This window comes from Eretmochelys imbricata, chromosome 2, assembly GCF_965152235.1.
Source record: "Eretmochelys imbricata isolate rEreImb1 chromosome 2, rEreImb1.hap1, whole genome shotgun sequence".
Classification (NCBI taxonomy): domain Eukaryota; kingdom Metazoa; phylum Chordata; order Testudines; family Cheloniidae; genus Eretmochelys; species Eretmochelys imbricata.
The window spans coordinates 112,238,237-112,255,995 of record NC_135573.1 but is presented as its reverse complement, the minus strand read 5'-3'; the positions used below and the strand labels follow the sequence as shown (position 1 = coordinate 112,255,995).

Here is a 17,759-nt window from a genome sequence, read left to right as displayed (position 1 = left end):
TTTCCTAGCCGGGGTGTATCCCTTGGAGTCCCCGAGTCGCATAGGGAGGGCGCGGGCTGTGGGCGCGGTAGGGCCCTGGGGTTGGGGTAACAGGCGTCGCTGGGGCCAGCTCAGCGTGAGGTCCCGGGCGGGGGCGGAAGTAGGACCCGTACGGCTCCTTATGGCGACGCCGTGGATGGGAGACGTTAGTGCCGGGACCGGGCCGGGGGAGGGGGGCTCGCGAGCGGGGGGAAGCGGGTGGGCTTCTCTCGCGCGCGCTCCCAGGATTATCGCCCCCTCCCCCTCCTGGGGGTCTGGGTCTGGGTCTGTCCTTCCCCGGGGCCTTTCCCGGAGCCGCCGCCGCCCCTCTTCCCCCCCCCCCCCCGGCGGGCGGCTCCCCTCCCCCCCCCCCGGCGGGCGGCTCCCCCCCATGGCAACTCCGTTCTCAGCTCCGCCCGCTGACCCCACTCCCGGGAGGCCGCGGGGAGTGATGGGGGGAATCCGCCCGGGGGACCGTTGCGGGTCGGGTCACTGCCCTCGGGGTCAAACGGCGGTCCTAGGTCAGTGAGTGAAAAAATCCCCCCCCCCCCGACCCGACCCGACGCTTTCAACGCTTTCAACGCTTCTGCCCGGGGCTCTTTGCGCCTTGGCCGCGCCACACAAATACCGTCACGCGCGCACACCCTGGGCAGCGGCGGCGGCAGCAGCAGCTTCCCCGCGCCGGCCAGGCAACTATAACCAGCCCCCCTGAGCCTCGCCCAAGGCACCCACCCCTACCCATCCCGAGCGTGACCCCTCTGTGTTACTGTCTCGTGACGTACAGCTTCGAGGTCTTAAACGTGCCTCTGAATATGTGATTCACTGGCCATGGTTTTTCCATTTTACTATAAAGTCAGAAAAAAGAACAGGAATTAAGGATATTTATGCAACATTAATCTCATAATGGTCCGTTTTTTTTAAATGGTCTTACTTTTAAAAATCTTTCCTTCATGCTACTGCCTGAAAAAGTTAGGCTTGGTCTACACTAGAAAAGTTTTACTGATAGGACTTCAGTTAGCGGGTGTGATTTTTCCACCTATACAGCTATAAGCCATATTTTGGATGCAGTTAGACATGTATAAAAGTGCTTTATACTGGTATAGCTTATTTTCCTTCCCAACCCAGAATAAGTTATACTAGTCTAAGCATTTTGATACAAATATAATTACATTCACCCTAAGCTATTTTTGACATTAACTACATGAGTATAATTAAAGGGACAAAACTTTCAGATACATACAAGCCCTTATGTGCATGCTTAAAGTTAAACATGAGTAGTCCCATTGAGTAGCTCTATTGGAGTCAAATACTTGAAGTTAAGCATGCAAGTCTTTCCAGGATTGGGACTTTAATAACTAAATGGTAAATTACCTATGTAGCTAATGTTGGTATGAATAAATGATGTATCCTATTAATGTGTATACCTCTAACTTTTTAAAAAATTTGTTTTGAATTGCAGTGAAAAGATCAAATGACAACTATCAAGCTCAGAGAATAAAATACCAAAATTATTGTTTCATATAGAAGACCATGATAATTGTGATCAAGATATTATTGCATCACTTTTTTTTCTGACTCAATTTTTCTGCGGTCAAATTGCTTTTTTTATTGTGCTGCAGCTTGAATTAAATGTTCACAGAGAGTGGTAAGTCCAAAAACAAACCGCATAAATGGTCACAAGTAAATTGGACAGTTTTTAATCTAAAGGCCTAGTATTAGAACTCTTTTGATTTTATTTTTTTATACAAAAGTGAAATTTTGTTGGCTCTGTCTCTTTAAATAGCAGAACTATAGTAAAACCTTGCTGATGCACATTTTGCTAATCTGTGCATTTCATAGTTTGTGCAAAATGACATCCATCTGTATCAGAAAAGAGTTAATAGTAGAGTGCTGTTGTAAAGTCTCCCATATTGTTAAAAAATTAATTGCTGAAATTCAAAGTGAAGTGCTGCTCCTGAAAAGATTAAAGCAGTGGTCTCCAACCTTTTTATGCCCAAGATCACTTTTTGAATCTAAGCATAACCCAGGATCCACCCCTTCCCCAGGCCCTGCCCTGCTCACTCTCCCCCACCTTGACTCACTTTAACCGGGCAGGGGGTTGGGGTTCAGGAGGGGGAGTGGGCTCTGGGCTGGGGCCAAGGGGTTCACAGTGTGGGAGGGGGCTCTGGGCTGAGCGTGGGGCGGGGAGTTGGGGTGCAAGCTCTAGGAGGGGGTATGGGGTGCTGGCTCTGGGAGGGAGGTCAGGGCTGGGTCTGGGATTGGGGTGCAGGATGGGGTTTGGGGTGCTGGCTCCAGGAGGGGATTGTGGTGTGGCCTCCCGCAGGGTAGCACTTATCGTGGGTGGCTCCTGGTTTGCGGTACAACAAGGTTAAGGCAGGGTTCCTGCCTGCCCTGGTCCCATGCTGCTCCTAGAAGGGGCCAACGTGCTCCTGTAGCCCATGCGGGGGGGGCAGAGGGCATGTAGCTCCGAACACTGTCCCTCTCTGCCAGCACCGCCCCCTCGGCTCCCATTGGCCCCAGTTCCCCATTCCCGGCCAATGGGAGCTGTTGCGGCAGCGCTTGCAGGCAGGAGCAATGTCATGAGACCCCTGCACCTCCCCCCCAAAAAAGGGGGGGCCGTGGGGCTGTGCTGGCCGCTTCTGGGAGCGTGTGGGACCAAGGCTGCTCCCTGCCTGCCTAGCAGCAGCTCCACAACACCACCAGAGATCGTGATCGATTGGGGGAGTCCCCAGGATCAACCAGTCGATTGCAATTGACTGGTTGGCGACCACTGGATTAAAGCATGTGAATGACTATTCATGTGAATAGTCCCACTGAAGTCAGTGGGACTACTCACCTCTTACAAAGTTATGTGTGTGTTTAAGGGCTTGTCTACACATGAAAATTAATTTGCCTTAAGGCACGTTGTGAATTTAAAGGACAGTTGCTGTTCCTGAATAATTCCATATGTAGACAAGCTAAGTCTTCGCAGTACCAGGGTTTTAACAGTTTTCAAACTGAGTTACTATTGTGATTTACTAAATTCACGATAGTTCCCATAGTCATTAGAATGAAAGATGTACTATGTATTTTGCCACATAGATCCCACTTTAGGGTAATATGTTACAAAATCTGTTATGTGGAATAATACGGGGTGAAATTTCATCAGGCAAGCATTTATTAAAATGTACAAAGTACTGAATGTAAAAATCATTTGCAATGGAGTAAAAGAGTTTAAAAAAATTGTTGTGAGAGAAAGTGCTGTGTGCAGTGACATGCTCTTATCCCTAACATTGTTTGACTAGTGAGGTGATTTAAAAGAAAATACACAGTGAATAGCTATTTCAGATTTTCCTTAAAAATTGTATAGAGCAAGTGAGTGAGCTAAAGGGAAAAGGCATTGAAACTAATGACATAACTGCACAAAGCTGTAGCCCTAGCATGGGCCTTTGGCCGCTATTGTAATACAAATAATAATGAGAGGCTAAATTCCTAGGTGCTAAATGGCTATGTAAGTTACAAGTCAGTAAGAGGGTGAAATTTACATACCAAGCTGGCAGAAGGGGGGTAGCTAGAAAAGATACAGGAGGGCAAAATTCTCCCTCTGCTTTACTTTATACTGTCTTGTTTCTTTTACTGCTACAGGTGCCTCTTCCATATGTACCGCTCTGCACTCTCTTATTGATTTGTAATTTACACCACCAACCAAGGCACATTTGGCCCAAAGAGAGGAAGAACCAAGAAAACCTCAAAGGCCCATAAAAATGAGCTAGCTATCTTTTTAAGCTTTTGGATAATAGATCTTTCCTCACTTCTAAGCTGACCGTATATCCCCCACCAACCAAACACATGTTTAAAATAATAGTAGGGTGTGGCCAGATATATATGGAAAACCTTGAGGCAGTGGTGGAATAAGAATAAAAACTCACAACTGTCCTCTAGAATAGAGAAGTTGAAAGATAATTACTGGTCTTGGTGAATAGAAAGGATATGTCTGGTCATTCCAGGTTATCCCCAAGTCAAGCTGTGTCATGATATGATGCAATGATTATTTGATCCACAAATAATCAATGGTTGCCAATAGCAGTGGTCTGCATAGGTGTATTAAGGTGAGGCTTTTGCAATGCAAGTCTGAGCTCTGGAACCTTTCAAAAATTCCTCAAGTTAAATCTCTTAAATCTGATTTAAGAGAAGGTGAACAAGTTCTTAGCTGTGCAGCAACCATTTTTTTTTTAGTTGAATTACTTTTCATAAAAGCTTCTCCTCTCCTCCCCTTTTTCTTTAAATAGAGGATCAGAATAAATTGTGAAGCAGTGCAGCATTCCTTGTGAAGAAAACTTCTGAACAGTGGCAAACCAGGTAAGATCATCTGGTGAGAACAAGTCGAGGTCCACAGTGCTTAGGAGGGATACTAAACCATATCCAGAATTCTTAGCAAATATAAAACTAAAATAGTTTCTCTGAGTAGGTGGATTTTAGCCCTGTGCTTCCTGCAGGTAATTTGCTAATTAATTACTCTCCCCTACTCTGGAAACCTAATTATATCAACTGAAGCAGGTTGGGGGACCTGACATGAAGCATTGGACTTCTCATTGTTTAAAAGTCAGTTCTCATGGAGGGGCTTGCCTGTAACACTCTCTGAGCAGGATATATGCAAGCACTCACACAGACATTAACGTTCTACTTCTAGTAAGTAAAATTTATTGATAAATATCAAATGTATTAACTCTTGGAGCCCTAAGGATGAGAATCCTCATTCTTAAGATTCTAAGGTGAGGAACGTGACCTGCGTTAACTTTACCATCATCTCCCTTCTTCTCTTCTCTTTGTAGTTGCCCTACCTCCTTCCTCTTTTTTGAGTGAGGCATGCTTTGTGCCTGTTTCTTCTTTGCCCTGCATCTGGGCATGAGTTCCCCTGGGCTCCAAACTAGAGTCTATCTGTCCCTCGCCTGCTTTCCCCTTGCATCACATCTACCAACCTCCTCTTGGTTCTTGGCCTGAGCGAGTGACTGACAACTAGCTGTGAGGAGAGGTGTCTCACAGCAGCAGGAAGGGAAAAGCTTCCAACAAAAGGGAAGCAGGGCCAGATGAGGCTCATTTTAGGCAAGAGTGATGACCTAGCTGTGTCTTTCAGTCACCCAAAAAAATGCTACTAGAGTGCTCTAGCACAGTGTTTCTCAACCTTTTTTATGCCAGTGACCAGCTTGCTGCTTTCCTAAACTGTGTCAGGAAGATTTCAGGAACTAGCGCTGGTCCACAGACTGGTCATTGAGAAACATTGCTCTAGCAAGTCCTACAGAACGCTTAGGCGCAGTCCGGTCCTTAAAGTGATTAACATTTAGGATTGGCCAGCATCTAAAGGATAACTGCTTTATTTTATTTTTTTTTAATTCCAAGAGGAAGCTTTCAATCCTTTAGCCAGCTTGACAAGTCAGGGGAATATGGCTGTTCATACAATCCTTTGGCTCTGTTATTTTTGCCAGGCATTTTCCCCAGAGGCTGCTTTCCCTCATGGGAGGCGGAGGGAGAGATGGGACCCCAGGCTTCTTTCAAGGGCAAGGTGAATATGGGGAAATCACCTGTGGTGATGGGGAGTGGGTGGGAGGAATTTAAACGAGACTAAGTACTATAAAGCTTTTTTTTTCATCCCAGCAGGATACAATGGGAAAGCACAAAAGAGAGTCCCTACAAACCTATAGCTGGTGGAGAGGACCACAGAAAAAACGAAAGAAAAAGAACAAAATAAAAGCAGGAAGAACAGACTATGTTAGTGTTGTTAATCTTCCAATCAGGTAAAAAAACTCTTGAAACAGACCAAAAGAACAAGCCTCTGTCCATAATAATCCATTTAAATCAATAGTGAACACTGAACGAATTCTTTGAGATTCTTAAATGGAGGTTCTTATGTAAGTGCCAAGTATTGTTTATGCTAGTATATTTTGTAAAAGTAAGTCTTTGTAATGAGATTTCATTACACCACTCTGCTATTAAATCTTTGCTGAAATGTGAGTGACACCAATAGCATATATTTTTGGGGTTATCTTTTTATTTAGTACTTTGAGATCCATAAACTATGCATTTATTCATTTGTTGCTGGTACTTTTATCACTCCTCTTCTTTCCTCTTAACTAAGACATAGTAAAATCCAATCAGAGTTTGTTTGTTTTTTTTGTTTTTGTTTTTTGTTTTGTTTTTTTTAAAAAGGTGGATTGACTTGGACATCTGCTCACTCTCAAAGCAGAAGTAAAGCCTGTTTAGCTAGAGCAGTAGGCTGGACTCAGCTTTGAGCATATTGCACCACAGTGGTTGTACAGTACTACAAGATTTGGACCGATCCTGCAAATGTGTACACTGCCAAGTACAATGATCACTACAGTGTGTAGTGCTATAGAAGACCATGGTGTTTGCAGGATTAGTCCTAGAGTTATATGCAATAACTTAATAGCTTTCTGAGCAGTCTCTTAAGATTTCAATATTCTTGCAATCTAATTATTTCTTTTCAATCCTTTTTAGACCAGATTTCTCAATAGTTGTAGGAGAGCTAACTCCTGAAGTGGATGATTTTCAGCTCTATGATTATTTTGTGAAAAGGTATCCTACATGCATTGACTGCAAAATAGCTACAGACCTATTGGGATACTCCAGGTAATTTTTACACAATCAAAATGCTGCTGATAAAAGGACTGTAGACTGTTATTTGTAAACCACTTTGTCAAACTTAAACCTGGATCATGTTTCTGTGTTTTTTCCCAAAGCAAAGAGAAGGTAGAACAAAGGTTAGAGTCTATAAACAAAGCAATATTAGAGGAAAATCCCTTGTGCGATTTCAAGTCTTTGTCTGGATTGGGCACGTAATAGGCTAAATTGTGATTTCACTAGGCACATATTTGCATTCCAGAAAATGTACCTGGGGAGGCAAAGAAGATGTACATTGAATTAATGGGGCTCTGCTCCTGCCCAGCAGTGCACCTACGCATAATCAAGTGCGGTACTGAGGGCTAAGAATTATCCCCATTTGTTGGATGGGGAAAATAGACAAGGGGCCACAAACTGAAGTCAGTGGAGTTGAACCTGCTTATACCAGCAGCAAAAAGAGCCCAGAGAGTTTGTGACTTGCCCAGGGCCACCCAATGGATCAGTGGCAGGACTGGGACTATAACTCTTTGTTGCTGGTTCTCTATTAAGATCACAGTACACTTTGGGGGCAAGAAACACAAAATACGGAGAAAGTGAACTTTTCTTCTTAAAAGGCTAAGTACTGTAAATTGATAGCTCTTGGTTAACACTAATTGAGGATGTGGGTAAATCAGTTGCCATATACTCCATTAATATGATACACCGGTAACTACGTTATTTTTAATTAATTATTCTTTTGTTGAGAACCACCATTAAAAGAAACTTGCTCTGACTGCAGTCAGCTGTCAGTATTTGCTTTTTGACACAAGTTTGAGTTCTGAGAGAAAGCATTTAGCATGGGTGTTTAAAAACAAACCAGGTAGAAAGCAAATATGTACTGTAAGCCATAGTAACTACAATGCTAAATAAGGGGTTTGTCTGCAGAAGACAACACTAAACTTATTAACTCTGTTATAATGCATAGTGGAATTACTAAAATCTCTACATTTTTGGAATTTGCAGGGGGTATGGCTTTGTCAGATTTGGTGAACAAGGTGATCAGATGAGAGCACTGCAAGACTGCCAAAATGCACCAGGTCTAGGTGGAAAACGAATCCGACTGAGTATAGGAATTTCTAAAAGGTAATGAATCAGTCTTGTACTGATGCAGGAATTAAAGGTAGTCATTAAACACTGGTAGCTTCACCTTGTCAAACCATATGTCATCTACTGTAATGGTGGTGTCATCCCATATTTCATGATATAAAGGATCTAGTTTTGCAGTTCTTCTATTTAGTGCTCCTCCATCTGCTTTTCCTGTCTGGTAACCATGAGGTACCTAGAGCCTGGCCAGAATTCTGGGGTAAATTTTTTCAAAAGCACCTAAATGAGCATGTGTTTAACTTTACTACTGTGAGTAGTCCCCCTGAAATCAATGTGGCTATTCATAATAGCAAAGTTAAGCACATCATAAGTTATTTCAGGATCAGGGCCTTAGGGAGTAAATAAAGATTTTTCCAGTGAAAATAGTACCGGGTTTATTTTACGGTGATTTGGTGAAGTGAGGGAGCATTCTTAAGCAGGGAGAACAAAAAAAAAAGTCTATAATACAAAAGCCAAAATCAGATCCCAAATGCGATATACAGAAAATACACCAATTTCCATCAATGTTCTTTTGCTCTCCAAGGATTCCTGACTTTGAAGCTCTTAACATGCAAGTGAGGACTGTGAATCACTCTTAAAGGTTCCTTGTTCTGCCTCCTAAACTCTTGGTCAGTGATAGGCACTTTTTGAGGCAATCCCCGCTTTTACCAGTTAGGTTTGGGTAGATTGATATCAAATTGACATACGGTCTCATCCAGTACATGGGTGAAATAGCATGTAACAAAGAGGAGGAAAGCTCCTAAACATACATAAATTACCTCGCCTTATATTCCTGTTAATCCGTGGGAAATATCCAAAAATGAAGCTCCCTTTTCTCTTAAGTATACCCAGACCTTGTAAATATTACCTCTTTCCCTTTAAAGGAGATAAATCTTCTAATTCAAGTTGGCACTACCCAAAGCTGGTCTGAGAGCTAGATACCATTGTCTTCAAACTGTCAGGTTATGAACAAAATGTCTATTTCTCCTTTTTGGGGATCCTGTGATATGGGGGTATGTTTGTCTTTCACATCCCAAAACAGGATCAGTGTTGCATACTTAATAAAGAGTTTGGTTTTTTTATAATGTCCTTTCAAAAACTTCAGTGTCTTTCTTTGCTAATTTTGTCCTTGTCCATTTGGTAAAAATGACTTGATTGTTCCTATGTATAAAAACTGAGAAAAGATAACTTGGTTCAATTTGTTTATGTATCATCCTATTCTCTTGTAACACTAGTAACTGTCATTAAAGTGTGGGTGCAGCTTTCATGACAAATTTCAGAGTAACAGCCGTGTTAGTCTGTATTCGCAAAAAGAAAAGGAGTACTTGTGGCACCTTAGAGACTAACCAATTTATTTGAGCATAAGCTTTTGTGAGCTACAGCTCACTTCATCGGATGCATATTGTGGAAAGTGTAGATCTTTTTATATACACACAAAGCATGAAAAAATTTTCTTTCATTATTTTTTCATGCTTTGTGTGTATATAAAAAGATCTTCTACACTTTCCACAGTATACATCCGATGAAGTGAGCTGTAGCTTACGAAAGCTTATGCTCAAATAAATTGGTTAGTCTCTCTAAGGTGCCACAAGTACTCCTTTTCTTTTCATGACAAAGGCACTTATGTGTAGGTCCTATATTGATTTATATTTCTAGTTTAGTAATGGCAGACTGGTTGACTTCTGTGCCTTTTTAAAAAAAAAATAATTTAAAATCTGGAAGACATTACCCAGGAGACATTTAATCTGTTTCAAATTTAGGTTTAAACTAGAGGTTTTACTTTATTTTGGTTTATTTTAGCTTTGCTTTCTTGGTTAAGGTGCAGACTGTACAACTGGCTTTTCTGTGTCTGTGTAGAGAACTATGAAAATAAATAGGGACCTACAAGTACAGGAGTCTGCCTACACAGGGCCACATTTAGAATTGGGTATTAAATATGGAAAATCTGATGTGTCTCTGGAATGTGCAATCAGTCCATCTGACTTCATTGTATAGTGTATAATGATCAATGAGTATCAGATGAATCTAAAATAGGGAGTTTTCTAATTTTTCTGAAGAAAAAATTGTCAAACTATTTTACATTTCTTCCTTCACTCTATTAGTAAATGAATCAGGCTCCTTTTTAGAGTTTGTGCTTTTGCTGCTTATTCTCCACTTCTGACTTCATAAATTGTTGTGGCAATGATTGTCACAAACAAGATTATAACTTCAGATGGGGAAAAAAAACCCTGGCAGCTGCTGAATGCCAAACCAGTCTCTGTGCAAAACAAGTTCAGGCGGAGTGTGTGTGGGAGGGGGGACATGTGAGGTGTTTTTTTTTGTTTTTGTTTTGTTTTTTTAAAAGAAATAAAATCCCAGAAGTTTCAGATGCTCCTTAAAATGTAATCTGTTATCTCTTTGGGATTTTTTGTTTTGTTTTTTTTCCCCCTAGAACAAAGATTTAGTAATTAGCCAAGCAAAACATAAAGGGCTAAATAAAAAAGAACGTAGCTTTAAAGCAGCTGTACTTGATAGCTGTTTGACAAGTACTACTTAACCAATTTATAGCAGAGCACTAGACTTTAGCTGCAGAAACTGTGTTTATGCTGACACTGAAACTTACTTTAAAGTAAATGGATAGAAGTAGTAATAGTTTCATGGATTTGGATTTTACCCAGGATAGTAATTACTATTGGTATTGGCAGAGGTGAGACCATTTACTTCTGTATAAACACAGATGAAAAGCACTGTGCAGTGATTTTCCTCACCCTTTCATTTCTGGCAACTTTTTCAGAGAAATGTTCACCATCATAATTTGATGTACAAAGACTTACTAAATTGTTTAATTTTAAACTAAAATAAGTTTACATCCAGTTCTTAAATTCTAATTATAAACTTTTAAATATGTTTTTAGAATGAAAGCAGAATTCCAGCGGTATCAGTCCTATAACTATAATGATTATTATCAAGATTATCAGAACTACTACTCACAGTGGGGTTACGATCCTTATGCTGATTACAACTATAGCTATCCTTCCTATGACAACATGCAAGCTGTTGGAGATTCTGCTATAGGAGACTCAATTCTGACTCCAGCTGTATTTGAGGTATTGATCTTACTGAATTTACATTGAAGATAAGTTCTTCCCAAAATCTTAAATTACATAATTAATTTATAACAGAGTTGTATGTCATTTTCCCCCCTTTGGTTTTAACATGGAAACCATGCTTAAATCCTGTGATAATGTGTAAAATAAGGACTAAATGGCAGTCTGAATATCCAAGCCTTAATGTGATAAACTTCTCTAGTATTAGACCTCTATAATCCTCTAAATGTGTACCATTTGTCCTTGCATTATTTATTTATTTGCCAAATGTGATTCTGATAACATTATCTGTATGTAATTTTTTATCCTAATAAGTCTGTCCATAAGGCACATAGTTTAATTCTCTAGTTGTTCTAAGCCAGTGGTTCTCAAAGTTTTGTACTGGTGACCCCTTTCACATAGCAAGCCTCAGAGTGCAATTCCCCCCCTTATAAATTAAAAACTCTTGTTTTATATATTTAACACCATTATAAATGCTGGAGGCAAAGTGGGGTTTGGGGTGGAGACTGATAGCTTGCAACCGCCCCCCCCCATTAACCTCGTGACCCCCTGAAGGGTCCCAACCCCCAGTTTGAGAACCCCTGTTCTAAGCCATACTTAACTATTAAATTGGCTTTCTCCTGAATATGTCTATTTTTTAGAAAGGAAATGGCTTGAGGTTGGAAAAACCCCATTTTTTTACAGCTTTTAACTTTTTTTTTTTTTTTTTTTTTAAATGCATGCATGCATTGAAAATCCTTTTTTCAGATAATTGAATGTAAAAATTTCTGGAGAGCCTGGAATTGATAATGATTACACTTCTATAAAACTAACATAGACATATTCTTGTTTGTTTCAGGAGACCCCAACTGTGGCTGAAAGCAATGATGAACTAATAACTGAAGGTAACGCTAATGCTGTCATATTTCCAGATTGTTTGGTCCTAATAATGTCTAGTGTTATAAAATTTCTATACAAAACTGCTGACAAAGTAGTGCTAGTTCATGAAAAATATCTTTACAAATGTTGCATTCGCATTTCCAAATGAGCTATTCTAAATACTGGCACAGAGGTTAACAAGTTGGGAATGTAACGTAATTTACATTGTATGTAAAATTAGGAGTTTTCAGACTTGGCACTCTTTATGACAAATGACTTTCTTCTAATTTGCTCTTACATGAAGACGAAATAGTCTTTTGTCCCACTCTGCTAATTTTCATCCATGTGGTGTTGTCCACCTTATCATAACTTCTCTAGCTTTTTACAGCCTTGACTCTGCTTTAAAAAATCTCAGTAGAAAACAGGGTTCATAAATCTTTTACACCATGTTTAATATCAGTACTGCTTAACAGAATCCTATTCTAAAAAGCAAAAGAGACATCTGTTATACATATATATTTGTACAGAACTCTTCCCCCTTGTCCCAAACAAAGTGGGATGCCCTACCATTTATCTAACCATAATGGTATGCTAGCTTATGCCAGAGGGCTCTTCCCCTGCTTGAATTGCTGTTTATCATGATTGTCTGTCTGAACCTGACCAAACGTCAAAGTAAGACTTTGAACCTAACTCCTTCAGCAACTTTTCACCCTCATGCCTGAGACATAAGTGTATGTTGGATACTGGGATATTAGGAAAGCATATCCTGGCATGCATTTTCTCTCCTTTTTAAATGTAGGGGTAGTGATATTTCACAGGTTTGTAGCGATGGGTGTATAATTTAGGTTAATACCTTCAACAAGTCTGTGCATGTGTGTTTTAATATAATTGATTTTTTCACAAAGTAGTAATGTAGTCTCCATACTTTAACCCTAAGCATTAATGTAATTTAATGTTGGTTATTTTAAAGTCCAGATTGCAGAGGGTTTTTTTTGGTGGTTGTTTTTTGAGTTGGAAAGTTTGGTGTAATGAATAACAGTAACCACATGTCACATATGAAGCTCTTGGCATTAATTTTTGTGTATGTGCCTGTGTAGGTCTTCAGTGCTGGGTTCAATTTTTTTTTATTTACTGGGTTTATTTTTGCAGATCCACAGCTCCATCTGGATGTTGATGAAATGAACAGACAATTTATGGAAAGAAGTGAAGAACTCTATGACTCACTCATGAATTGTCATTGGCAGCCTCTGGATACGGTCACCTCTGAAATCCCTAATGCTTTCTAAAAGTGTCTTACATGAATATATAGCATGACCGTTATGACCAAGGTGCTAACATTACATTTCTTCTACATTACTCTAGACCATAAGTTTTAAAGCACAAGGATGGGTTGTTTTGCTAAGCTTTTGACAGCCTTTGTAATTTTTGTTCATCACTCTACTCATGAAGCATCTTGAAATCATGTAAATATTCTAGAAATGTAAAGAGTTGAATAGAATCTCAAGATAGACTTGCTTGTGTAAATAAAATCTCGTTTCTGCAAACCTGTCAGTGGGGAATTTCACTTCTTCACATGTAAGCGATTGGTACACGTTCTCTTTTGGGCTTGCAAAATCCAAATGGTCTCCTTGTTTCCATAACTTTCTAACTTCTATTTTGGAACTGACACCATGCTATAGAATGGCTATAGCTAGAGTGAACATTAGATCTAGCACCAAAGAAATATCTGAAAAATAAATATAGATGTGAACATATTCTGAAGATGCTGTTGGCTCAGTTAGCTAGCAGCCATCAGTGTTGGGGACTCCCACACTTGGGAATGGAGCATTCATTCCCATGGCTCTCCTGCAGCCTCCTGATACTGAAGAATTGCAGTTGGGCAGCCACTTGCTCCATTATTGGTTTTTGTTTTTTAATAAACGAATTTAAACTAGTTAGAGGCATGCTTAACTTATGCAGTGATGTGCAGCTGGGGCAGTTGGCATCTGGCACTCCTGTCCTCCTATTTAATATACTGTCTGTCAGCAGTCCACTTTTATTTGTATAGTGTTTAAAGGTTCACGGAAACCTCTGAAAATATCCTTGACATCTGACAGTTACTTATATACAGAGAGCCCAATATATACCATATTATGTATCCTTATAATCCTACTGTGAAAACTCATTCTTTTGTATCTTGCTTTCCTCACTGCATTTCTCTTTTTTGGCCCTTTGGCATGGAAGTAAATTGTACCAACTCAGATTTCTGTTAATTTTAGTTAGGGTTCCTTACGCTCAAACTCTGTGCCAAGTTCAGTTGTAACATGCAAAGAGAGGGGGTGTACATTACATTTTAGTAAAAGGCTATACAGAGACTCCGTCTGGACTTAAATGTTCTCATATTCACACCCTGTGTGTTGGGGGAGCTGGAAGAAGATGTGTATGTTCCTTCATTTCTTTCAGTTGGACTCTGAATCGGAGGAGTCCAATTGAAAGACTTCACTACTTTTATATAGGACTTTAATCCTTAAGGACAATAAAGTATGTTGCAGGTACAGGGATCCCTTCACTGTGTGTGTAGTTTGGGCCTGAAACTGAAGAATAGTGCTTAAGGGCCCTGTGAACAGAAACTACTGTCATTACTAATTTTTGCCAGTATTAAGACTATGGAAGGTGCCATGAGTCTTTTAACTATCACAAGTAATCAGGATCTCACTTTCACATCTGATCCTGGCACCAGCAATATGACATGCTTGTTTTATGATGTTGGTGGGAAGGTGGTCATTCTAGTTTGTTAATTGTCTCTATTATGATTTACAACATAAGTGAGGTTCATAAACCATGTACTGTATCATTATACATTTTTAATAGCTGATAAATACAATAGCTGTTGAATCAATTATTTTGTTTTAAATAGTGCCAACACCTAATCATTGACAGTTAATTCCTTGTACTGTAGCCAATGGTGAATTTGGTTCTGAAGTGCAGGGGGGCTTAAATTTAGTTTTATGACTTGATTTGTATCAAATTGAAGCTCTGAATCTTGAGTTTTCTGATGATTTGTTAAAAACAAAGTGATCAAAACAAAATCTGGGAGGGCTGCCTAAATGGCAAGCAATAGGCCAATTGCATAAACCAGAAGGGGTTCAAATAGTCCTCCCTCCTTTAAGGAGCTGAGTGGTGGGACTTTGCAGACTTGATTTATTGTGCTGTTTCTGAACAGACCAGTAGTAGCAGCTGAGAAGAACAGGCTGCCAAGGAATGCAACAGTAACACGAGTACACGCTCCACCCACAGTGCTGTCTTCATTTTTCCCCTCACTACTGAGCGTGCCCCATGCCACTATTGGCGTTTCTGAGTGCTGACCAGAAATTTCTGTTTCTTCTTTATCTCTTACTTGCTGTTGGGATGCTCTCCGAGCCCTGCCACTGCTTGGCAGATAGGAGGCATCTTCCAGCCATAAAGTCTCTCATAGACCTGCAGGCGGCTTCCTTACTCTCCAGCTGTTAAGCTGTGAGAGTGGAACAGGACCGATAACGCAAAGAGCCTCCTGTATGGCAGGGGGCGCAGCAGAATAGAGTGCCATCACCAGGTGCCTTCCTCCCTGCTATTAAGAGCTCACTCCAGGTGGCGTAAAGAGCTTGCCCAGTCAGTCCATAGTGTGAAGTGACCAGCTTTGCATCCAGACCCACAGTTTGGGAACCCCTTTAAGAGGGGACTGAAGGAGGAACTGGTGGTTTGGAGGGAGAGTGGATGGACTGGATGAGAGTGGGAGGGAGAGTTGATGGATGTGTGTGGGGAGGAGAAGGGAGAGTAATTGACGGACTCGAGGGGAAGTGGGGGTAAGTGATGTAGGTGTAGGCCCCTTGAAGCTTGATGGAGAAGGTTTGGTAAGGACTTAAGACCTTTGCAGCTCTGGAAACTGCACTCACTTTATTGGTATAGTTTGCCTGTGGTGTTGAGCTCTAGAGCATGTGGCTTGAATTTTCTACATTGGTAGCAGTGACCCCTACACCTCTGATATGTAAGCTACCTAATTTGGGGTCCAACCTCTATGAAGTTTGTAAGCCCCAGATACAGTAACTACATGTCGTTGCTAAACCCTGGTACAATTGTGCCCTGCAGTCCCCCCACCCATGCATGATTCTCACTCGGAGCCAATGCCCCCAGTGTGAGTTACATAGTCCAGGGCTTCCCAAATTGTGGACTGTGGCCCAAAGGTGGGCTACAACACAATCCCGGGTGGTCCACTGGCAAAATTGCATTCTCCCATCAAGTCAAGGGCAGAGATTGGGGAGGGCTTGTAGGGGCATTGCCACCCCTTCTCCTCCCCACCACATTTTCCATTCCCCTCCCAACCCTGGCCCCCAGCGCAGCTCCAGGACACGCAGCCCCTGCCTGACGGACCGTGTGCAGGGAAAGCATACAGGGCTGCACTCAAGGGCTGGAGTCAGCAAGGGGCTGAAAATTGAAGATGAGATCTGGTTGAACCTCAATAATGTGTCCCCAACTGGAAAAACTGTGCAAGGAGAATCTGGCACTTCCATCCCATTAAGAAGACTCCTGGTCTGTAAGTTATTTTATATTTTTATTTACAATATTTGATTCTTTTCTAATTAACAGAGAGTAGGGTTGGGTTACTTACAAAGCGCAGAAATTCAGATTTTACACTTAAAAAAATTGAAAACGTAATATAGTGTTCAAAGTTGGACAACTATTTTGTTTTAAAACCAACAAATAACATTGTCTTTTAACTATTTTGTTAAAACCGTTGTTTTGCTTATTTTCAGTTTTATACCAAATTGAGTTTTCCCTGTTTGAACACCACACTTTGCTCTCAACATTGTTTTAAAGTGTAGTTTTACTACAACTGTTGGGTTTCAAAGATTTTTAAGCATTTTTTTTTTGAGTGCATATTGCTAGGACTTACAATCATTTATGTTAAAATGAAAAGGAAACATTAGATTGTTTATTTACTGTGAAATTTATATGTATGTAATCATAAAAATAATTTTCTTCAAGAAGTGTTTAATGGTGGGCCGCAGTGCCTATTGCAGCTGCATAGGTGGGCATCAGGGAAAAAGTTTGGGAATCCCTGACATACTCAACCTGGTCTAAGGTCTGAAGAATATTTTGCCCCTCTTAGGCACCAGTAGGCCAGCTGGATGATTCGGCCCTACCAGAATGCTCCAGCCAGATACCTCACAGGATTCCGCATTCCATCCACTGCCAGAGAAGGGAGCATCCTGGCAGCACAGGGACCAATGGTTTTGTGGTTCACTCCCCCGCATTGCAGCCCTGCCAGAGGCTGGGGATGGGGAGAGAAGGTCCTCTCCCTGTTATCCAGTCAGCCCTGCTTGTTTCCTGGGCCAGGAGGCCTTGGCTCTGGGGGGCCTGAGCTGATTAGCTGTTTACTCAGGCTCTCCAGGCCTTGAGTGCTGCTGCTCCACCTTTCCCATTCCTGTGAGTCACAAACTGGCTGTAAAACTGTTCTGTGCCTCTTGGGTTGGAGAGAGGGGCTGGGGCTGCTGTGGCGGTGTTCCCAGGTGGCGGGAGGTTGAGGATAGCGCTGTTTTGGGTTGGGGCTTCTGTAGAATGTACCTTTCCCCTGTCTTGCCCCCCATGTTCAGCACTCGGCTCCAGGACAGGGAAGTGCCAGTTCAAGAGCCCTTGAAGCCATTGCCCCAGAGCCCCTAAAATACTACATAGAATCCCCTGCCCTGGAACTGAGAACATGGAATGAGGAGCTTTGGGACCGGGTAGTGGGCAGAGCCAGGTGGAGGAAGGGAGCGAGCAGTTCCTTCATTGAGGGTGTGGCTTGCACAGATGCACATAGTTAATACCAAGGCACCTACACCATGAGCTTCTAGAGGGCGGTGCCCATTGAGTCATTTGCCCCTCTCTCCCATTCTCTTGCAGGGGTTCCCATGATATAAAGGGGGAGTGGCCCCAATCACCCTTCCTTTCCTTCTGATCCTTCCACTAAGAACAATGCTAGGCACGTTAGGCACTATATAAACACATTGTCAGAGACCATCCTTGCCCCCCAAATTATTTCATTTTATTATTATTTATTAACTT

The 17,759-nt window shown here is 41.4% G+C and overlaps 1 protein-coding gene across 5 annotated transcripts; it reads left to right on the top strand.

The window, feature by feature from the left end:
- Nucleotides 1-106: 106 nt before the first annotated feature.
- On the top strand, nt 107-13,243 carry C2H6orf52 (chromosome 2 C6orf52 homolog). Of its 5 annotated transcripts, none has more exons than XM_077810632.1 (10): nt 107-184; nt 1,478-1,663; nt 4,287-4,356; nt 5,481-5,557; nt 5,653-5,789; nt 6,511-6,642; nt 7,636-7,755; nt 10,649-10,841; nt 11,680-11,725; nt 12,849-13,243. In XM_077810632.1, the coding sequence occupies exons 4-10, from the start codon at nt 5,528-5,530 to the stop codon at nt 12,983-12,985; spliced, it is 795 nt and encodes a 264-aa protein (XP_077666758.1). In that variant the 5' UTR covers nt 107-184; nt 1,478-1,663; nt 4,287-4,356; nt 5,481-5,527; the 3' UTR covers nt 12,986-13,243. The 5 variants fall into 5 exon arrangements, with proteins under 5 accessions (XP_077666758.1, XP_077666756.1, XP_077666760.1 ...); XM_077810630.1 differs by having other exon boundaries at nt 5,650-5,789; XM_077810631.1 differs by lacking the exon at nt 107-184 and adding an exon at nt 999-1,380 and having other exon boundaries at nt 5,650-5,789.
- Nucleotides 13,244-17,759: the final 4,516 nt, after the last annotated feature.